Here is a 24,182-nt window from a genome sequence, read left to right on the forward strand (position 1 = left end):
GAAGAAGAAATGGTGCAGAGAAAGTAATGGCCATATTAAATAAAAATCATATGTTACTTTGTGATGCTTTTTCATGTAGTCCTGCAGCCCGCTTTAGTTGTCATATGCTGGATGTGATGCTGGAGATAATAGTGCCTTGTAACATCAAAGTATTTTTAGTACCTTGCTTGAATGTATCAGTTGTCTTTTTTTTTTCTTGCCAGAGAAAATCCAATTGACAGAAACAGATAAAAAAGCAGCCTCAGATTTTCTTCCAGTAATGATAAGAAATGAAGCAGCAGAACTGGAGAATGAATGAAAGAACTAAGGTGTTGATCTCTCTCTCCTATGCTAGTGCTTGCTTTTGTCATATGTTGTAATGTCCACTAAGTGTCCAATACCTTGGTCAAGTTTGTGTTCTTCTGATACCTCAGAGAGCAGACCAGTCCCTCAGTCTCACTTGAGCCGCCAAGTTCAGCCTATCTACAGGCCTTACATAAGATGAATGAAAAACCAAGTCAAGTTGATACTGAGTGCATTTAATGCATATTCAAATACAGTAACTTAATCCAGAGCATCTCAGTTCTGTCAAAAAGTGTTCTGTCCACTTTGCAGTCTCTGAAAACCTTCAATGGCTGCAGGGCAAGGAGATCTAAGTATGTAACTTTACTCTGGCTGCAAGTTTTCCTTCACCTGGCTTTGAATAGGAATGAATAAAGTCTTTGTCTGGTCTGTTTTGCATTTCTGCACTTAACTGGGCAGTTACTTCCTCCATTTCTCCAAATCACTGCTATCAAGGGTCTTCCACCTGAAGATGGAAGCAAGAAGTGCAGCAATGCTTCCTTAAGGGAGAATATAATAGGGAAAACAATGCTGAGGGAATAATGGAGTCCTAAAGATAGATACGGCCTTATGTTCTTGTATCATCATAACTTTCCAACTCTACTGTAAGGCACCTAATACAGAGAGATCCGGGGTTCAGACAGAAGGCTGCTTTTCAACACAAATTGCAAGGAATGTCTTAATTTTAAGAAGTATTATTGCATGTTTCTGAAGGAGGATGTTCTCTTGAATACCTGCCTATTTAAGCAGAAAGATCAAAAGAAATTTTTCATACAAAACTTGAAGTGAAAGAGACCAAAATCACAAGCAAAATTTGGCCTTTTACACTCACAGTATTGGAGTGTGGGTTTTTATAGCTATATTTTTGAGTAATCTTGAATTATCTCTGCTCTGTAAAGGACATCTGTATAAACAACCTCTTCTCACTGCACCGATCTGTCCCTTGCACACATTCTGAATCATACACATGCACTTCAGGGACAACTATTTTGTTTTTTTTCCACTCCTCTCTATAACTGTAATATCAAAAACACTCTAGGGAAGGGAGGTGCAGTTTATTCCACCTTGGACTGCATCGCCATTAGCACTACCTCCATTCTCATTTCAAAACATTAATTGCTTGTGGTGACCAAGACAAAAATTACTCTTTTTTGACTTCCAGATTCTAATATCAACCTGCATACATTGCATCTCTGCCAATTTTACTGGAGTGTTTGTCATACTAGAATTATTTTTCATCGATTTTAATGGTAACCATGATGTCAACTGCCATACTGTTTGCAGAGTTTTTAGTCACTTCTTTGGGTGTATTTTTTGCAGAAATCAGTGCAGAGAAATGCCCTAATCCAGCACTTATTTTGAAGAAAATAGAATTTTAAGTAGCCTTTACAATCTTTGCCACTGTTGGCAATCATGCTTGAGAATTTGTGTTTTTTTTAAGCAGTTTTTATATGAAATGGGAATTAAGTCTATAGAAGTTATTTATAGGCTATTATAGCCACACACTTATGTATTCTGGGTAGCTTGATTGAGATGCATCACTTCAGAACTTCTGGACTCTGTACATGAATTAAACTGTTCTTGTAGTACTGATACTGCTTTTTGTTCTTAGACTTCAGGAAGTCCAAAGGAGTCTTTAGGAAGACCACTATTGCTCAGGTTTTATAGTTAAACACAAAAATTCAAAAGCAGTCACCAACTTGAGAATGTTTACCTTTTTTTATACTGCATACTCAGAATGTGGAAGAAAATGACATATCTTGTTTCTGATTTTGATACTATCTGCATTAATACCAAAGTAAAAGTGGATTTCCTGAAGTTAAGCCTTCAGGAAGATTTTCCTTGGGAAGTCCTGCAACTATATTCCTATTTACTTACTTATCTATATGTTTGAATAAAATAGAGACATAAAACTGTATTTATTAGTAGCTTATCCCTTCAGAATCTGATAGAATTGAAAGACTTAAGTGATTACAAAGAGGATGGCTAGGAAATAGATGGTTATTAAATATCAAATCTAAATCTGTCATTTTGTTTTAAACATAAGAGGGTTAAGTAAGCTACCAGTAGTACTGTTCAATTAAAAATGGCTTATGTCCTGTAGTTTTTGCTATTAAAGTGTGCCTATTTGACTTAATTTTGCAATAAAATTGTTCCGTTAAAGATTTTTGTAACAGCATATGGGCAGGGCTTTATGTTAGTCAAGCAGATGCACACCAAATTCTAATATGGGCTTAAGGAGATACCCTTTTAACAATATAAAGACTTAACCTATATTCACAGCTGGGATTTTCATGAGGGGCTTATCCAGTGAGGTATTAGTGACCACTACCTTGCAGCACACAAAATTTTTTTGTCTTTGGATATGTTCAAATAGGAAAACCCCGAACGGCAACAGCAGAGTTTGTCAGAAATACCCTTTTTGTTCAATTTCTTTATTTGTAAATATATGTACATCCAAATCAAACACAGGCAGTGAACAAGTACTGTGAGTGCATTCTGTTTAATTCAGATCTAAGCCAGCTGTCAAAAAAGCCTTTTGCCCAAAGTGTTTACAGTCCTTCTCTAAATGAATCTTAAGAGGAAATGATGAGACTTATGAAAGTAACCCATATGCTTATGTATCTTATAAAATAAATTTGTTAAACAAGGTGCCATGCTTAAGCTTTTGAGCTAAAGAGATGTGGTCATGGGACACGTTCTGTTAACATGCTGACTCTCCTTGATTGGACTTTAGTTATTCCTCTGGGAATGTATTTGGTTTGCTGTGCAAGTATTGTACACAAAGAGTGTAATACCCAAAAGTATATGTAAGTTAGGTTAGGTACCTTGTTGAGGTGTTAGAAAAACTCTAAATCCTTAAGAAGGAAACCAGGCAACATGGACATCATAACAGGAAGCAGGCAGGATTCACCAGTTTGCATTGCTAAATCTCTTTTAGACATTTCAAGAGACTATGAAGTGCTTGGAGTAATGATGCATAGGAGTCATGAACCTAATGGGAGATTTCTCAGATATTAAAATTGTTTCTGGGAAGAATGATTTATGGTATTTGTGGAAAAGATGGACTGATGTCACAGATTAGCAGCCACTGGCTGGTTAGGAATGAGAAGAAAAGATAGTTGTATTTTAATGAAAAATAGCGCACAGTGAAATTAAGGCACAGCTCCCCAACCCCCCGTCTTAAGAAAATAAAACTACAGTTTTGATGACAGATCTTTGTGTTTATGTAGATTAACCTTGTGCAGTAGAATTCCAGGCATAATGTTTTGAGTTTGATTTGTAAAATAAAGCAGATATTACCTTCAAATTTAGACTCTTCAAGAGGTTTTAGTGTAGATTAGTTATGAGTTTTTTTGAGCTTTGAATGTGTGTGCAGAGAAGGTACTGGATGTGTTGGGTAGCATAAGTTTAATTTATACAGTGTAGTGAATATTTTTATCTGTATTATTTCAGAACTACTCTTAGAATCTATGCTTCCTAAAACTTTTTTCTTCATTTAAAAGTATTGGATTTTGTGCTGAGAAATAAAATGGCACTATCTGGCCTATTTTCAGGTTTAATACATTTAATACATCAGTTCAATGCATTTTGATTTTTGGTGGCAGAAACTCTCGTCTGCAAGCTGGATGCTTATAAAAAGGACTCTTTCTATTTTAGTCCCTGTCCAAACACATTCCTGAGGTCTGCAGTTATTTAACTGCTGCAGAAATGCAGAAGTGAAGCTTTCTGAAATGGGCAATTGGCCAGCAGTAATCAGCCGTGTTCAGAAATGCTGCCTGCTGCTCTGTCTCATGATTTTACAGATCACTAATCTGCAGGATCCTTCTTAATCCATTCCTGCTGGCTTTCATTTGTAAACATTTATTATAAAGTTACACCTGATATAAAGACCTTGAACTTACTATAATATTTATAAAGAACATTTTTATACATTCAATATTGTGACATGCAATTTCTACTATCTCTAACATCAGAATTGCTATATGCTCTGTGTAGTATATAAATCTTCAGCAGTAGTGATACTACTTAGAAAGTCTAATGAAGGATGAGGTCCCATTGTTGCAAGTAGAATAGAAATGTAGGCATGGCTCCAATGACTGCAAAGTGGAACAATTTGATACACAAAATTAAGAGAAAATAGATGTAAAAGCAAAAGACAATACACTACTATGTAAGGCATGTAATACTGATTGTACTTGCAAGTAATGTTTGCAGTCATACAGGTTTTTAAAGCATTACATGTTTCTCAACTGGATTAATTAGCAGTCAATGTCTTATTTTCTAGAACCATAATCTGTACTCTTAAAGCAACAGTTTAGAAAAGACAAAATTCTATTAGCCAGCAGAAGCACGTTTTAGAAAACAAAGAATAACAGAAGTTTTATGACATATTCAAAAGCATGGTGAAGCATCAACAGGTGAAGGTATTGCACTTTATAGCTATCCATCAAATATTAGGAAGTAGTCATTGTTCCATCTGGTTTTCAAAGTGTAGGTCATCTTTTTCCATGTGGGTTTTCTTTAGAGTTAAGAAGTGGCATGGAAGTAGGTATGCATTCAGATTTGTAGATATCATAAGGATTATATCACATACAGACACTTTCAAAATGTGTTCCTAGGTTTCTTCAGTCCAAGTTCATTTGTAAGTGATTTTTTTTTTTCTAAACCAGCACATCATCCCGAGTGGCTTTAGACTGTCAGAATAGTGATTAAAGCATTGTTTCTTCTTTCAGTTCTACAGAACTGGTGAACTTGCTCTTGAATGTAACTTTATTCATTATTGACATCATTCATTATTTTTTCCAACTTCTTAGAATTTCTGTTGATACACCAGGATTTTTTTGGTCAGGTTTTTCTTTTGGTTTTCCAAGATTCATCTATGCATCTAGTAATGTTAAAAGGGAACTTTTGGAAGGCTTAAAGCCAGTTTTGATGTTCCAGGTGTTACAAGGGGGCTCTTTATCAGTAAGAAACGTGTTTTTGAGAATTCAACGTCTGAATTGTCCACTTGAATGAAATGCTCAGTTCATGTACTCTGAAGTAGTTGGCTTGACTGCCTTACCTGCGTTTTGAATTGAGTTCATTTGGAGCAGAAATTTTCTTAAGTAACTGATATGGTTTTGTTTCACACAGAATGCAAGGATTAAGTGCTTATATTCCAAATGACTTTAAAGTTCAGCAGAACTTGCTCAGAGCAATAACCTCTCAAATTAAGATGCCCTTTTAATGACAGCTATAGGGATCATTTCATATTTAGAGCATGTGTGTGCAAACAGAACATTAGTTTGTAACAGGTAATGCTGTCTGTGAAGTAGTTAAAACTGAAGCTCTTTTTCTGGTGTGTGTGTAAAACTGTCATGTACTCAGAGAGGAGGAGAACCAGGGAGCACCTGAAGTCTGGGGACTGAATGCATGAACTGCTGACTCTGGCTACAGATGTAGGCCAGTACACACTACTGCCAGGATACCTGACGATAAGAAGATAAAAACTTGTCAGTTTCCTCCTTAAAGTCTGCTCATGAGTACTGCTGCATATTAGCAGGGCATTCTTGTTTTTCTGCTGTGAGAGTTAACAAAACTTCAGCAATGTGTAAACACTGTGAAAGAAAAAATTAGCTACCCCATCTGTTTTCCTCTGACTAACATTTCTTCCCTCACATGTTTAACACTAGGCCTCTCTGATGGAATTATAAATAGATAGCTACAGAATAGCTCACATCTCTTCATTGACACTCAGTCTTTGAGACTTACAACCACAAAATCATTGGAGTACCAGACACAACTTGCATGCAAAAAAATCTGATTGTCAGTAAATGCTCCAGTTGCACAATATGTGTATCTGTTCCTATTGGGAAAATACTTTTGGGGAAATAAAACTTGGAGGTAAAGTGATGAGGCTTGCACAAATGGGAGAAAAGAGAAGGATTAATTTAAATTCCACAATGCAGCAAGACGCAGAAGGTTTAGTTTTTTCTGGCTCTCGCAGCAGTCCATCGTTGCAGTATCTGATCACCTCAGAATCACCATAACAGTGGCAGTGAATAATTGATCTTTTTGTTTGACAGCACAGCAGAAAAATGAGAGTATAAACCATTCCACTCTGAGCTATTAGAGCAATATTTTTTTCTTTCCTATTAATAGAAACTTGTCAGGAAAAAAAAAAATGTTTGATTTCAAAGCTGTTACTTTAGGTAATTTAAGTAAACTATGGAAAGTGTGATATGATCCCATTTTATCTGTTATTTTAGTGAGTGTGACATTGATCTTAGAAGATGGCACTAACAATCAGGCTGTTCCCTGGACTGTGTTGGTCTCCTGGTTTTGATATTGAACCATTACATACAACTGGTCAGCCAGATAGAAGAAGCCATTACTGTAGAAAGTACAGCAAGTGATCTGAGAGTCACAGATCTCTCTTCGTAGGTAGTTAAACCGTATGTAAAGAGGAGAAAATCCAATAGAAGAGATAAAAGGAAGGACTCCGAATATTTCTGTGAAATTAATTGTTCAGGCAGTCACTTTAAAAGTAGCAGAATTTAGTTTCTGTCCATGTTCTTGAAATGGGAAAGACTAAATTTGACATGAGTTTCCTGTCTACCATATGACTCCTAGCTATGCTGTGCATTGACTAGGAGGCTTCTTATCCCATAGTGGAAATGTTTTAAAGTCACTAAGACAGTAGCAGACAGACTGTTGCAGGGTGGCAGTAAAGGACAGAAGACATATGTGCATACAGTGTTAGTGCCTGATTAGTGCGATAAGCACAATCATAATGTTATAATCTTCTTCCCATTCCTAAATCAAGTCAAGTGTATTAAAGCTTTTAAATCTTAATAGAAAACCCAAACTATATGCACAGATGTGGAGAATTGAAGATACACAACCAAATGCACTCTCGTAAATATCCATGTAAAGTGTCTTAGTTTTACCTGAGGTGTGGAGTTGTCTCAGACCCTGTGTTGGTATAGATTCTGCAAATATAATAGCTTCAGAAATATTTAAAAGGTGGATGAAACAAACTATGTTTTTAAAACGTGCTGACCTGAAATTGTAGCTGTTATTGCTTTAAAATTCTTGTCTAGTTGCAGGAACACTTGGTTATTTATCATACTAAACACTATTTAATTATTCACTACTACTACATAGGAATGCAAAATGTCTAGAAAATAAGCTTTTCCTTACAAACAGTTGTCACTGCTCCCATCATTATATTTGAGACAACTGGATGTGTAAAACCATAAAGCTGTGAAGATTGTACTGAAGGAAGCAGAGCTGTTTGCAGCTAGAAAAGGTAGCACTTCTCAGTAATTTTGCATGACACTTACAATTAAGGCTATCAAATCAGAGCATTTATTGATCTAACGTATGTGTTTCTGTTCCACAACAAATGCTGTGATAATGACTAAGACACTCTTCTGTCTCATATATTTTTAACCATGTCCCTGTTAATAATGTATTCCATCAATGCATGTGCGTAAGACATACGCAAAACCTTTATTGGAGAGAACATTAACTAATATAAAGGATGATATTCTGCATAGTTTTTTGATATTTTAGAAGGCAATATATTGTATTAAAAATATTTCATCAAATTCAATTTAAAATTTAAAATATTGGTTAAATATGATCTTTTTGTTAACCTTTTTTTCTAAGCTTATTTCCTATGAGAGTTACTACAGTTTTAAGTAGCATTTCAAGTTTTAAGAACTATGTTATTTTAAAATTAATGTCATGAACCAAAGGTGCAAGAAAAAAATGCAGAAAAGTTTGGGATTTATCCTCCTGGAACCAGCATGGCTTTACTGAGGGCAAATCCTTTTTGAACAACCTAGTGGCCTTCTATGATGGTGTAACTGCATCAATAGGCAAGGGAGGAGCCACTAATGCCATTTATCTGGACTTCAGTAAGGCCTTTGACACAGTATCCTACAAAATTTTTCTCTCCAAATTGAAGAGAGATGGATTTGATGGATGGGCTGTTCAGTGGATGAGCAGCTGATTGCGGTATAAAACCCACAGAATGGTGGACAATGCCTCAGTGCCTGGATTGAGATCAGTGATGAGCGGTGTCCCCCACAGGTCGGTGCTGGGACCAATAGTCTTTAATATCTTCATCAGTGACAAAACAGTGAGATTGAGTGCACCCTCAGCAAGTTTGCGGATGACACCAAGCTGTGGGGTGTAGCAGACACACCTGAAGGATAGGATGCCATCCAGAAGGACCTGGAAGTCTTGTGCAGCAGGTCTAGAAGAATCTAATAAGGTTCAACAGATCCAAGTCTTGCACCTGGGTTGCGGCAACTCTCACTACCAATACAAGCTGAGGGATGAAAGTATTGAACATAGCCCAGTCGAAAAGGGTCTCCGGGTACCAGTGGAGGGCAAGCTGGACATGAGCCAGCATTGTGCCCTCACAGCCCAGAAAGCCAACAGTATCCTGGCCTGCATCAAAAGAAGTGTGGCCAACAGGTCGAGGGAGGTGATCCTGCCCCTCTGCCGTGTGCCAGTGAGGCCTCACTTGGAGTACTGTGTCCAGATGTGGAGTCCTCATGATAGGAGAGAGATGGACACAGTACTCCAGAGGTGAGCCACAAAAATGATTCAACGGATGGAACACCTCTTCACTGAGGACAGACTGAAAGAGCTGAGGCTGTTCTGCCTGAAGAAAAGAAAGGTTCAAGAAGACCTGATAGCTGCCCTTCAGTATCTAAAAGGGAGTTACAGGAAAGAAGGAGACGCACTATTTAGCAAAGTCTGTTGTGATAGGATGAGGGGAAATGGTTTCAAACTAAAAGACGTGAGATTTAGGTCAGAGATAAGGTAAAATTCATTTATAGTGAGAGTGGTGAGGCACTGGAGCGGGTTGCCTAGAGACGTGGTGGAAGCCCTATCCTTGAAAACATTCAAGGCCAGCTGGGCCAGGCTCTGAGCAACCTGATCTAGCTGTGGACGTCTCTGTTCATTGCAGAGGAGTTAGACCAGATGACCTTTAAATGTCCCTTCCAACTCTGAGGATTCTATGGATGGATGGGAGAAGAAATTCAGAAGGGCATCCTAAAAAATGTCTTTTCCATATACACCAAAGAGAGAATGATTAGAGTAATACACCTTAAAATCTGTTACACTGTTAGTGATTGAAGATATACTTCATTGCCTTCCATATTCAGATCAGTAAAACCAACCTCAGGAGAGAGCTGTTTTCAGAACTCAAGCCTTTATTGTAATTGTAAATCTTTGCTGCATTTTCCAGCAGTCAGTAGGAATTTGCTTGGGAAACACCTGCGCATGTGAGTTTTGGAGTGTGTTTGTCCTGTGCCCAGTTAGTGTTTTCTCTGGCTTTCCACCTTTGGGATTGCAATGCTCACTGGGGACACTCACAGCAGACCTGGCAGCTGTGCTGCAGTTAGTGAATGAAAAGAGAATTACCTCTGTCTCCCGTCTTCCTCTTTATCAAATGCAATGTGATGTTCGCAGTACTTTCAAAAACTTTCCTTTCAAGGAATATCCTTAACTTAATTGTGTGAGTTGGTCGAGCAAGGACTGTTCATCCACATTCTGCCTCTGGTGCAATGCAGGCCAATGCAATTTAATTTAGACTGCGGTGAAAAAGTTACTTGAATCATGTCAGATTCTACTAAGTGGAATTATTTTGTATTTTCCACATGCTAACAGAAAGCAGTCAATCTGCATTGCTTCTTTTGGCAAATATACCATTATCTATATGTTTGCAATTATAATGTTTCCTTCAGTATCTTTAAATATGCGGTATCTATCTTCTTTTATCATTTCATGTGGAATTGTGTTGTAAATGACAACTTTTTAAATCCATTTGCAACTGAAACAAAAAAAATCTTGTATGAAGGATTTGATATGAATGAAATTAACTTCTTTCTGAGTGTTTTCAAGCTAAAGTTTGCTACATTTGAAAGTTATAACACACTGCATTCCTAACAGAGTTACATTTTTCATTGAAAGTATGGCTGTCACCATTCCTCAGTAATCTGATTGCTTGGAGATTTTCTGACTTGAGATGCATCCTTCACAAATAGCTATCAGCTCATTTGGTTTTGCCAGAAAATCCAGTGTGCTTGGCATCCTTTTCCCGTGTTTTCCTGTGGACAGTGATGATGCAGCAGTGGTAGAAAAAAAAAAAAAAACTTTTCAAAGCAGTGCTATGTTTTGCCAAGAAAAATTGAGTTAAATAATTCAAGTCCTCATCTATGCTTGGCATTCCTTAAGGAGCAAGACTGAGGTCTGTTAGACTAAAAGAGAGAACTGTGCTATATTCAAAAATCTAACTTTAGGCAATTCACACAAATATGAAGAACTACACTTCAAAGTATTGCCTTCTTCACTGGCATGTCAGGGATCTTGAACTTTTAACTTCAAGTACTCTTTCATTAAGCATTTAATTTAGATGAGATACGGAAAGAACTCAATTTCAGATTCAGGTAAAGAGCTGGTGCAGATTCTGGATCACAGCTGCTCTTTACTGATCTGTATCCTTTTTTCTTCTCTATAGGGATGTTTTTTCAATTGATTAGGATATTTTCATGGAATCATTAAGGTTGGAAAAGACCTCTAAGATGACCAAGTCCAACCACCAACTCACTAAATAACGCCCACTAAACCATGTCCCTAACTGCTACATCTACATTTGATCTCCCTTTTTCCAGCTGTTGGGAAACTTGCCCTATTCACCAAGCTCAGATCTTCATTACATCATGACAGTTTGCTGTTTGTCCTAAGGGGCTACTTCTTCTGGAGGCTATGAGTTCATATCTTTCTTTTCACCTGTTTTAGAAGCATTTCTTTACCTTAAACTAATTCTTGAAGCATACTTAATATGCAGATAAAACCATATGATGTTTTTTTCCTAGAGTTGCCAACTTTTCAGTGACAGTACGATAAAAAAATTCACGTATTTTTAAAAAATACAGAAAAGTGCATTTCTTTTTCCAAAATAAGGTTTATTGAATCCTATTTTTCATTATTATTAGAAAATGTTAGTGCTGTTATCAAGCTGGCATGGTTCAATCTGGATTTTTGACCCAAATACATGTTTTGCAAACTAGATTTTGTCTTTAGTGATAGACATTTGTCTAAATCTGCAGTTGATGTGTATTCAGGAAGACTATTTCTGTCTGGATCTGTAGTCTTTCATATTGTTAGGGTGAATCTGTGGGGGAAAAAAGCTAATATTTATCCAGTGATGCTTTGATGCTAATTCTTTGACTGTCTGAGCATGTGTTGCCACTTACTTTTAAAGAATCCTGGCTGCATTTCATTTTTGTTTGTTTTTAATCTGTTGTATGTGTTGCTTCAGTTCCTTGCAAATTGAGAGGTTTGCTTACAATAGAGAAACTCAATGGTTTTGCTTCTATTTTGATGGTGTTTGGGGGATGGAGGGGTGGATTTTCAAATTTTTAAAATTTTGGGGCTCTCCTGTATGAACACATTACTTCCACATCCTGATGCAATATGAGAAAGCGCTGCACCTGTAGGGTAATGTAATTAATTCATTTCATATGACACAGATATAATACACTGCTTTTCAGAGGAGACTAAAATCAGCCTTCTGTTTTGCCTCTTGCTCTCTTATAGCATAGTTATTTTCAGTGGAAATGTTTCAAATTCCTCTTTACTGATATCCTCCACCTTTGGGCTGCATTCCCAAGGTGCAGTTTCACTGCCTGCATCTGCCATTGCTTGCAGCTTTCTCACATGATGTTAATGTGAAGCTGAACTGACTTCTAACATCTGGCTGTTGACCTAAATTGTTATGAACAATGCAGAAAAAGACCAAATACTGTTAATTCGTCTTTGCTGCTGCTTGGCTGCATCATAAGCAGCCTCAGTTCCTGAAAGTACATAAATGATGAACATAGCACTGCATTCTGTATATTTGTTTGGTATTCCAATGTCTTTTGAGGACTCAAGGGATTTGGGGGTCTTTAAGGGAAAGAAGTACTATTGCAGCTGAAATCTGTGGCTTGGGCTTCAAAATTATCAGGAAAAACAAACAAGGCATCCAAACCAATGTATAAGTATACCAAGTAAAATTTATTTATACACATATTGATTGTTCTGATATTTTTCAGATAAGAAATATTCTCAGAGCTTACTTGCACAGTACCTAGCTAACATGGTAGCAAGTTGTAATAAAATTATTGTAGGACAGTAATAATGCATATGATGGCCCTGACCTTTTCAGGACCTATAGTGTTGTACCATCAGAGAGGGAAAGAGGCAGATGGTGTGTAAGCTGGTCCAACACAGTAACATTAAATCTCCCAGGAATTAGCAGTATCATATGCCTATCCCACTCATATATTCAAGAGCAAACTTCATTTTTTCAACAGTGTCTTCTCTAGAAGGATAAATCACAGAATCACCAACGTTGGGAAAAACCTACAAGATCATCCAGTCCAATCATCCATCTGTCACCGATAGTTCTCACTAATCCATGTCCCTCAACACAGAATCCAAACATTCCTTGAACACCTTCAGGGTTGGTGACTCCCCCACCTCCCTGGGCAGCCCATTCCACTGCCTGACCACTTTCAGAGAAGTAGTATTTCCTAACATCCAGCCTAAATCTCCCCTGGCACAACTCGAGGCCATTCCCACTAGTCCTATCACTAGATACACGAGAGAAGATGCTGACCCCCAGCTCACTACAGCCTCCCTTCAGGTAGTTACAGAGAGTGATAAGGTCTCCCCTGAGCGTCCTCTTAAATATTTAGGGAGGGGAATCAACTCTTTGAAAGGGTTGATAACTGCAGGACAAGGGGAAATGGTTTTTAGTTGAGGGAGGGGAGATTTAGGTTGGATGTCAGGGGGAAATTCTTTACAGAGAGAGTTGTGAGATGCTGGAACAGGCTGCCCAGAAAGGTTGTGGATGCACCATCCCTGGAGGTGTTCAAGGCCAGGCTGGATGGGGACCTGGGCAGCCTGGTCTAGTATTAAATGTGGAGGTTGGTGGCCCTGCATGTGGCAGAGAGGTTAGGGATTCATGATCCTTGAGCTCCTTTCCAACCCTGGCCATTCTGTGATTCTGCAATTTAAAATGAGCCACCAAGTCTAGAATAGTTCTACTCAAGCACTTTGTAGACTAACAGGTATCTACTTCTGTGCTCATTTTTCTCTTAGGAACATATACACATCAATGTGTGACAATGTTAACTGTATTTATTGAGTTTATAGAATGAGGTTATAGTTATAGAAGTGGTACTTAACCTGTAGAAAATAGATTATGAAATTTGTTTTTGGGATATAGAATTTAGGCTGTTAATCTCAGCAGACCTATTGTTGCAGGAATTAGAATGGGCAGAGCTTTAATGAAAAATCCTCATTGCATTTGTACTGTTGGTCAACAGAGTGCGTTCATGTACTTTTTATTTTCCTCCTTAATGTTTCCTGGACCATGCATGCAGTTTAGAATCATAGAATCTTAGAATCCTTAGAGTTGGAAGGGTCCTTTGAAGGCGATCTAGTCCAACTCTCCTGCAATGATGCCTCGGAGATTCTCAGCTCCCAGCAGCCCAACTCATCCCCCATAAGCCAGGCTTGTCTTACTATTGGCAGGCATGCAGGATCTTCTGTGTCTTCCATCCCCTCAGCCTGGGCTGAGGTGGGAAGATATCTGGCAGCTGGGTGATTAGAAGAACAGGATTGAAGTACTTCAGGTGTAGTTGACTTGGGGTAATTATTGCTTTTCCTTTTAATTTTTTTATTTTATTTTTTATTTGCTTTTCCTCTTTTTCCTTCTTTTCAGTAACAATCATCAATAAAATGACTTGGAACTGCACCTGGAACATAAAAATCAAGCTCTTCATGCTTCATTACACACATTACACAGAGTAGAGGAGTAGTCATTGTGATTTCCACAGAGTTTGTAAACCAATTAGTGTAACATTCCAAGATGTACATTTTTATATGGTATGAATAGAGCTTCGCCTTTGTTTTCTACGCTTGAAAAAAATATTTTGTAGTTTGAAAAGTCTCTGTGTGAAGGAATTTTGGGCAATTAGGCCAGGAAATATTTTTCTTTCTTTGACTAAGAACTAGTCAGACAGTTCTTTTTTAGACATCTTCTGTCAACTGAATTTTTAATGATGAAATATATGCCTGAATTATTTTTATGCCTTGGTACAACACAGAGACGTGATCTTGGATTATTTTAATGGCTATAATAACCCAAACACTGCTTCTGTGATCACTGTTCTGAATCATTATTTGCTACCAAAAAAATTGTCCCAAGCTCAGTACATTTAAGTCACTATTTCATAGCCTAAATATATGAGGATATTTTAACTATGGCATTATTCAGCGTTCATATCCTAAAACATTTATAAAATAATTAATCAAGAAATAATAATGCAATTCAGTCACTGTGATACTGGTAAACAAATGTTAATCTTATTATCTCTTTAAAATCTTAATTATATATTACTTCACCTTATATCAACATGTAACATTAGTGTAGGAAGATTTCTATCCTGCAAGGTTTATCTCTCTACATATTATGATTTAATGGCCAGATATTGAAAAATTTTGGACATAGTTTTAACTTTATAGAGACAGCACTTTCCCTGTAGCTCAATGGAATTGCTCCCATGTACAAAGTCAAGCATGTACAGGACTTTGTACATACCATATATGTACAAGAGAGCTCCTACTGATTTTTTTTTACATGTATTTTTCTTTTACATGTACTAGATTAGAATCATAGAATCATAGAATTGCTCAGGTTGGAAAAGACCTTAAAGATCATTGAATCCAACCTCAACCTAACCATACTACCCTAATTAACGACCTGCTGCTAAATCATGTCCCTGAGCACCACATCTAAATGGTTTTTAAACGCATCCAGGGATGGTGGCTCAACCATCATCAAGCATGTAAAAATTATTTACATAGTATTTGTACAGGTAATTAGATATAGATGTGCATGTGTTATTTGTAAAACAGATATCAATGTTTTATATACTTTTTTGTCCACACAACTGTAAATGTTATCGTGGCTTGCATCATAAGTAGGATGGGCAGCAGGACACAGGGAAGTGATTGTCCTTCTACACATGGCGTTGGTGAGATCACATCTCAAGTACAGCATTCAGTTTTGGGCCCCTCACTACAAGAATATCAAGTTGCTTGAGTATCAGCAACAAAGCTTTTGAAGGAACTGGTAAACAAGACATATAATGAGTGACCACGGAAACTGGGACTGTTTAGTCTTGGAGATGAGAAAGCTGAGGGGAGAGAACCTCATTGCTCTGTACAGCTGCCTGAAAGAATGTTGCAGAGAGGAGGATATTGGTCTCTTTTTTCAGGTCACAAATGAAAGGAGATGAGGAACAACCTCAAGTTGCAAAAGAGGAGGTTTAGACTGAATATTAGGCTCCACAGAGAAATTGGTCAAGCACTGGAAGGTGATGCCCAGGATAACCATCCTTAAAGGTATTTAAGACAGCGATGGGACTTGGTAGTAGCAGGTAGATTGTTGTGCTTGATCTTTGGGGTCTTTTTCAAGCTAAATGATTCTATGATCCTATGGTTCTATATTGTGTCTTACATATATAAATTTACTATGGCTTTTTTTTTTTTTTTTTTGCATATACACATGCTTAGACAGACTAATTCAGATCATAAAATGAGACTCCTTTTTCCTTGCTTAAATTTTAGAGCCATTTTTAACACTGTAGAGTTAACAGAACAATGCTGATATTTTAGGACCATTTGTTTTCTTGCCATATTTACAATGTCATTACATTGTTCACAATGTTCACTAAATGTCTAACTGAATGGAAATATATGATTTAAGAAAAAGGTTCATGTATTACAAGATGTTTTAGGTTTTAGGAGGAAGGAAAATGAATGATATATATTTTGGTTCAACAATAAAAGATCCCTTTGTGCAACAGATCCTACTGACAGCTCTTTAAGAGGTCTCTCACAAAGATACCTCCTATGGGAAGCTAAAAGTATAGTGGAACAATACAAAACATTAGATTAAGTGGAAAGTTTGTTGAGATAGTGGGGTTTTTTTGTTTTTTGTTTGTTTGTTTTAATTAGGAAGGAAATAACATGTATTGTTGTTTTCTATTACAAATGCTATTACCTGAAACTAGAGTGGCTTAACAAAAGAAAGATATGAATAAACAAAATAAAAACTATTCATTCTGTGGATTCTACATTAGTAAACATTTTTCTGTGTGTGCATCATTAGAATATAGATTAAACTCATTTCAGTGTTGAAGGTACAGCTCACCAAAGTAATGATGAATGGGATAGCATATGTAGTAGGCTTCACTTCTTCAGGATAGGCTTCATTGTAGGTAGTTTTCTAGTCTGAATGTCCTGGGGTGGTTGTTGCAAAGAATAGGTAATGAATTTCACTGTGAAATGTGTTTTGAAATATTTAATCTTATGCGTGTTGTTTTCCTTCCACTGCTAAAGGAACGTATGCTTTCTAGAGGAAAGTACCTTCCTATCTCCAGCTATTGAAAAGAAGCTTCCTTTCGTTTGTTGGGTTTTTTTTTGTGTGTCTTTTTTACATTGAAGGTAGCTCACATAGCTTTCTAAGTATGACCTCAGCTAGGTCCCCCACATAGAGATGACACAAACATGAGGGAATAAACAGTAATTAATGCAAGTAAATGAGATTTTCAATAGACTAAAATACCTAAATAGCATTTTGTACTGTGGTGACTGATGTAATAATAGACACTGCAGAGTTATTGTTAAGAAGCACCAAGTGTTATTCTGATGGAGAATTTTTACCTCAAACTGGTTGAGGAAAGGATCCACCATTTAGGATATAGTTTGAAAATATGTCCCTGTGCATGTGTGTGACTAACAGCAAATAGTAAGTGAAGTGTTCATCCCAAACCAGAATAGATGCAATTCTAGAGCTTCAGTTTTGGTATTTTCTCTCCCTGTTGACCCTGTTGTCTCCTATGATAAATTCACATGCTTGTTCGTTTTCTCGGGGAAGCAAACCAAACTATAATAGAAAGCTTCATTAATATTAATTCTAATGGATTCCAGTTACCAGAGTACGAAGTACAAAGGAGGTGTTATAATATTAAATACTTTCGTGAGTAGAATAAATATTTTATAAACAAGCATAAGAATTGCTGCATTATTCATACTGCATAATTCATAAATTTTGTCTCTAAATTTTCATATGACAATAAAATGTATGTATAATGTATGTATAAAATGTATCCTTAGCATACGTAGTTTGAAGGCAAACAATTTCAGAAATAATGCACAGGTTTCATACTTCTTACCTGTATATTTTCATTTCATTTCTCTTCTCTTAAACCTGACCTTTTAAGTACAATGACTCCAGTTGCATTAAAAAGTTACCACACTTTAAGGAAATAGCCTTACAGTATTGAAATATCAAGAGTCACTCATTTCTAGTTTTCCATACTAGACCAGAAGAGTAAAAATACTGGACCTTAAACCCATAAGTTGCTAGAATTGAAGGCATTTCATTTTATACCTTACATTAATAAACATTTAATTGTGATTATATAATAGAGAAAGGGAAAATATTTAAAACGTAATATGAAAAGTTTTGCTGAAATCACTCAGTGTAGTGTTGGTAAATCAGTGCTGTACAGCAAAGATGAATTAGTTTACAGTGTGCAGATGCAGCAGTCAAAAGTGTACAGTAGTCCACCTTTTCACAGAAAAGGACAATGTTATCTGAAATCATCAGATATACAATGTACATATATGTATGAAAGTTAACATGTGCAAAAATGTATAAGTTTACACATTAATAAACATGCATTTGTTTGAACTATTTTTGAGAGTTGAGTATGTATGAACATTGAAGCTAAAATTAATGAGTATTAAGGTAATGTTAAAGAAAGATGCGTAAAACAGCTAATGAATAAAATTGTTAATGTATGTTTTCTTGTGCTATTTTTTATTCACAAAAATGTCATGATAACATAATGTGGGCTGTGTTTTTCTTACAAAATTGAGTATCAAAAATGATGTTAAAAATCCACCTAAGCATTGTCTGTGAATTGACCACAAATTTTCTTTGCATGGAAATGTTCTTTTCAAAAGTAGCTACTTCATATGAAGTAAAATTTCTTTTAAAAACCATCAAAAAGCATTATAAAATGCTTTCAATGTTTAAAGGTTCTGAATCTGAAGAAGGGAAATCTGAGACAAGCAGCTAAGAATTTGCCAGCACAGAATGGGGAGTTTTGCATAAAATTCGAGATTTGATCTTTTTGTTCCCACTGACAGCATAATTTACTTTTAAAGCACTGGAATTTTAAAGTCATTTTAAATATTAAAAAACTGTTACAAATCAGAATGTGAAGTGCATTAGCAGTATATTTCATAGATAGGTATGTGCCTGTGGCTGATGTTAAAAATACTGAAAATGGGCACATTTTTATTTGCTGCATAAGTAAGTTATAATATATAGTCAAGATAAAAAATCATTGTAAATTATAGTAGCAAAGTCATTCTAAAAACACATCTTGCAGTATGTTGCATTTTTCAAATGTTATTTTTTTTTCTATTAGAAATAATTGAACACCAAAATACTGTCCGTTCAGAACTCTGTTAGTTCTGAGTATCAGGTTCTCTGATCTGAATTGGTAAATAGTCACACAATTAAAGTTGGTCAGTAATTATTTTGAGAGATAATGCAGCTCAGCTATAATGAGGCTGAACATTGTGTGTATTGTTACGTATTCTGACAATGATGGAAAGAAATTATTAGGAGAGTTAGTCTGTAACTCATTTTTTTTAAGTTGGCAGTCAGAATGGATTGAGCCAGATGTCTAAAATGCACTTGTAGAAATTTTTGAATATTTTGGCTGTTCGTTCCCACTAAATTGAGATCTGCAGAAATGTCAGATTGCCTACTAGTAAGGGTTGCTTTTAAAGAAGCATGCTCTATGTTAGGCTCTGCAAAAGCACATGAAAAAAACTGATGAAAAAGGAAGGAAAATAATGCTTAATGCTAAAAAGGGTCTTTCAGATTTCTAACAACATATAGCTTTTCTTTTTTTCCATAAAGTTTTTCATTGCTGTGGTTATTTGCTGTGATAAACAAGTCTGAGAGATCATGAAAAATTTATCATTTTCATAAGTATATTCTTCCTTATAATTTACAAACTTGACTTTTTTTAGTGTAAAAAATAAAAAGTTTTAATTTGAGTAATTTGGAAGAGAAAATCCTACTTTCCTTCTTTCTTGCAAATCATTTGCTTTATGGAGAACTCATTTTAAAGTTAGCCATGGAGCTACAATTATCTATCCAAAGTTATCTGACTATTTGGCAATGCTTCAGAGTTCTCTTCTGCAGAACACAGTACAGCACACACAAGTGTCGTAGTGTTTGGTTGTTCTCAGCACCTCATCAGTCAGAAGAGGTAGCAATACTTTCAATTTTTCTTTGTGAGTTTTCTTTGTCAGTTGAGTCACATTTTTGTTCTCTCAGATTGGCTTGCTTGAATGATGGTAATAACATTCATCTTATTAACATGGTATAATTTAAATATACTGTAGCAGTTTTAGAAATTCTGTTCCATTTAGCAGAATCTCTGTTGCCCCCTTTTTCAGATGACGGTTGCTGCTGGTACGAGCATTGAGAATAACATTCAAAGGACCATATCCTGCCCTAATGTATGTTTTACATATTTCGGATTTCTGTGTAATTTAAATGCAAATCCTCCTTTTGTGACTGATAATTTACTGCCCAGAGATGCCTGTCATCTTGAGGTTACTTCATACTGTATGTTATATATATATTTCAGGGTCATTTAATATTGTACTACAAGTGAGGTCTTAGCCTATCAAAATGCTGAATTGGTGTCATTTTTTTCCTGTATGGTTTGATGGCACTGCTAAATAAAGACAATGATAATGCATTCACAGATCCTTCTGAATTTACCTTGCTTCCCTCTCAGCTCAATGCTCTTGTCAGTTGAAATCAGCAGAACAGCAGTAAACAAAATGGGGAAAGCAATGAGAGGCTATATTTATTCCACTTAATCTTGTTCTAAATTGGATTTTAATATGAAGATGTGTAATACTAAATTTGGAAGAAAGGTAATTTCATTTTTCTTGCTTAAACAAATATATCCCATGACTGAATGCAGAAAAGGGGAGTTACTACTGCAGATGAAAGTAAAGCAAGAATCTATTTTGTTAACAGGAGAAGCAATTTATTCACTTGTAGTATAATAGGTCATATATCTTTTTTACTATACCTAGTCAGTAAATTGAAAGTCACTGAACCAAAATTGAGCTTATATACATGAGTGGGAAAATGTTAGCTGGAATTTGGGATGTACTGTTGAGAAAAGAATTTGGTTCTGTTATAGAGAAACTACTTTCTATCATGTAACGTGTTTAATCATTTACTTTTCAGCTAAAAATAATCTTTTTTATCAGGGAGCTATCAGAAGTTCTGGATAAACATTTCCATCACTTTTAAAATATAAGAAACAATTGAACTATGAGTACAATATAGTTAAAGTTACTAATACCTAAGAAAAAAGGTATTGTGATTCAACATCGGGGGAATGAAGTATGTTCTTGCCAATCTGGAAAATGAAGAAAAAAAAAAAAAAAAAAAAAAAAAAAAGTAGAACAACCTTTTTCTCCTGAGATGTTCGTGGTCCTAAGGGAACTTCAAGAAATTATTTCTGCTGTAGTGAAAGAAAATTATACCTTTGAAATCTTGAATCTTTGTGGATTTTGTAGATATACCCCTTGAATGGACCAATACTGTAACTTCATGACTATGATTTGTACTGCTAGAAGGAGCATGGTGGTGATGTGACAGCAGTTGGACAAGGTGATCTTAGCAGTCTTTTCCAACCTTAATGATCCTATGATTCCACATTCACAATTACCTCTAAGCAGAGGAAAAGTGTGATTTTATGCGTGACTAATCATCATGCATGAAAATCCCCAGTCTGTTCCAGATTTCAAACATTATTTTAACTTTGGCAGGGCAATTTTAGTATTTCAGTCTGCAAATAGAAATATTTATGATGAGAGATAACAGTTCACAAGCATGAAAAAATGCAGAATTTCGGATTTAGTTCTAGGATTCTGTACCATTTCTTAAAAAAATAAATAAAAAAACAACAACAGCTTTTTTTGTCTTTCAATTTATTTTCTTAAAAAAAAACAAAACAAAACAAAAACAAACCCAAAACATTAAGACAGGTTCTAAATAGATGTTTTCTTAAAAGAATGGCATGCATGGATTAACTCTTCATTCTTTGGATTATATTCAGTGACACCAAAATAAGCACATAATCCATTAACTGCTGTTGAACAATGACCTTGTTCCTGCCTTTAGAAATCAAAAGCTTTTTAAAATTATTTTAGTTTGTTCTCTTTGGACTTTGTGATGATTTTTTTTTTCTTTTTTGTCCAAAAAAGAAAAAAAAAAAAAGTATCAAACAGCACAAGAATGGAGGATAAAATTTAAAATTTATCATTTCTGACTCCATCTCCTGATTTACCCATCTAAATTTTAATGTTAAATTTATTGTAGCTATCTCTGCTCTAGAGGCAGTGGAGGTTAAAGTTAGTTATCACCTGTCAGCTCATGAGGATATCAGTCTTTGTCCATTGACTGAAAAGGGCACCCTAAGAACTCATCTGGGCTTAGACACCTTGCTTATACAGGTGATTAAAATCATGTAATACAAACTCTGCTTTCCTAGTTTAAGATGTTGTTTAGAACAAAAATTACCTCACCAGACTGCAGCCTGCTAAAAGCTTCATGTTCAGTTAAACTATGATACAGCTTCTCCTTTCAATGGAGAAAACAAGGTACGTGCCGTTCACGTAACATGGAGGAATTCGGACTGAGGGGTCTTCTCTTGATTAAGGCAGTAAGTTGAGTGTATAGATTAGGCTAGACATTAAAGACCATTCTCACAACTGAATCTTGGAAAAAAAGATATAATTCATGTAACAGTGAAATTGAAATCTTGAAATTCATTGAAAGAATAGGCATAGGCTCCAATATTTTCTTCTGAATTCTCTCCACAAACTGCAAAGAAATATTAAGAGGACTTTAACAAGAACTTATTTCATGTTCTAGATTTCACTAGAACACTAAAAGCAAAATCTTTCGTATTTAAAACTATTATTTATTTTCTTCTGTGGAGAAAACCAGTTCAGTCATAAAGGGTGTGAAACAAACTCTTTCCATTGTTGTTTATTTATATCCAAATCATCAGTGGGTGAAGAGGAGTTTACATTCTTACTGTATGAATGCATAGAAGCAACCTAATTCTTAACTCTGAAGACTCTTAACAAGAAGATGCAGTATTTGTTCTACCTCAGACTTTGAAATGATTCTCAATGAAAATTTATTGTGCAGGTGAGTTTTTAGGCTTGAATTCCTCAACTTTGTTTCCAGTTGTATCAGATTTTGTAACTTATTTCAAAGCATCCTATTCAGAGACAGAATACAATCCTTACCAACAGCTTCACATCATCCAAATACATAAACTTTCAGTCATCAACCTTGCTGCAAGCTTTGTATTTACCTCTTCACCCAACATCTTGCGGGGAGAACAGGAAGGGAAGGGAGTTATGTTTTACATGTACTTCTGTTGGCATTAGATCTTCCTAGGACACTGTAGCAACTACAAAAGCACACCCAGCTTCAGTTTTTTTAAAAAACAGTGTATCTGAAAATTGTCAAATTGATGGATAACTAAAAAAGTTGTTATTCCTTCCTAAATACTCTGGCCTCTTGGTGATTGGGAACCATTTATATAGCCCTTCATCACTGAATAAAGGCAGGTTTCTTAGACTTTTTCCACAAGTATGCTTTATGTTATGACTGATTGTTCTTTAGCTAATTAGAAAAAGAAATAAGTGTAGCAATTTAATGCACTGTTTCATATATGAGAAAATACATTAATTAAATATTTTATTATTTCAATTATTCCACTGAATTCCAAACCTGCAATTAACTGTATGAACTGTAACTGGCATTAAGTTTATTAAATGCAAAGTTGAAACTTTGTTTGAATACATGGTAAGTTTTCAGTTACTGGATTACTTATTCTGCAGTGTTTTATGGTTTCTTGTAATTACTGTGAATTGCACAAGTTTATATTTCTGCTGTTCATAAAAGGGATGACAGTGAACCAAATTAATGTCCTCAGTGGAAAACATTCTCACAAGCATACAATTTTCAGTCAGTATACACTGTACTAATTCAGCATTTTAATTACGTGACATTAATCCTATACAATTTTCTAAGACTCAGTTATTTAGTCAAATATGCATTTAATTTGACTTTTTTGGCTCTTAATCTCAGAGCTGAAATATACTTTGAGAAGTACTCATCTATAAAGAGAATTTGAGGTGCTAAAGCTGTACATAAAGCAGAGAATGTCCTGTTCATGATTCATATATGCTAAAATATTAAATTAAAAAAAAAGACTACACCCAGTACATTATTTTACTTCATTGAAATACACTGAATAAAATACACTTCATTGAAATAAAACTGAAAATCAAAAATAAACTTTTATATATTCAAACTTTAGAACTCAGAAATTATCATGTGCTATGGTGTGTGCTGAGAGTGCTAGCAGAGTACCAAGACACTTTCCACCATCTGTCAGTGTTCCTGGTCAACCGGAGTGGTTTCAGGGGATTGGAGGCTCGCCAGTGTGACTCCCATCTACATGAAGGATCATAAGGAGGATTTAGGGAATTATAGGCATGTCAGTTTGACCTTGGTGGCATGGAAAGTTATGGACCAGATCATCTTGAGATCATAGAGTAGATGCAGGACAACTGGGGGATCAGGCCCTGCTGATCCT

At 35.7% G+C, this 24,182-nt stretch overlaps 1 protein-coding gene across 9 annotated transcripts in view; it reads left to right on the forward strand.

Annotated features, from left to right (window-relative positions):
* The window catches only part of PPFIA2 (PTPRF interacting protein alpha 2), a 280,430-nt gene that overhangs the window by 133,648 nt on the left and 122,600 nt on the right, over positions 1 to 24,182 (forward strand). For 4 of the 9 annotated variants that reach the window (XM_052669069.1, XM_052669072.1, XM_052669071.1 and 1 more), the window contains one exon: positions 19,933 to 19,995. The exons of the other annotated variants lie outside the window; for them this stretch is intronic. In XM_052669069.1, the coding sequence (XP_052525029.1) occupies positions 19,933 to 19,995 (63 nt within the window). The remainder of the gene's footprint in view (positions 1 to 19,932; positions 19,996 to 24,182) is intronic. 9 annotated transcript variants of the gene reach the window in all.

The sequence above is a fragment of the Tympanuchus pallidicinctus genome, unplaced genomic scaffold, assembly GCF_026119805.1.
Source record: "Tympanuchus pallidicinctus isolate F22 unplaced genomic scaffold, pur_lepc_1.0 scaffold8, whole genome shotgun sequence".
Classification (NCBI taxonomy): Eukaryota; Metazoa; Chordata; class Aves; order Galliformes; family Phasianidae; genus Tympanuchus; species Tympanuchus pallidicinctus.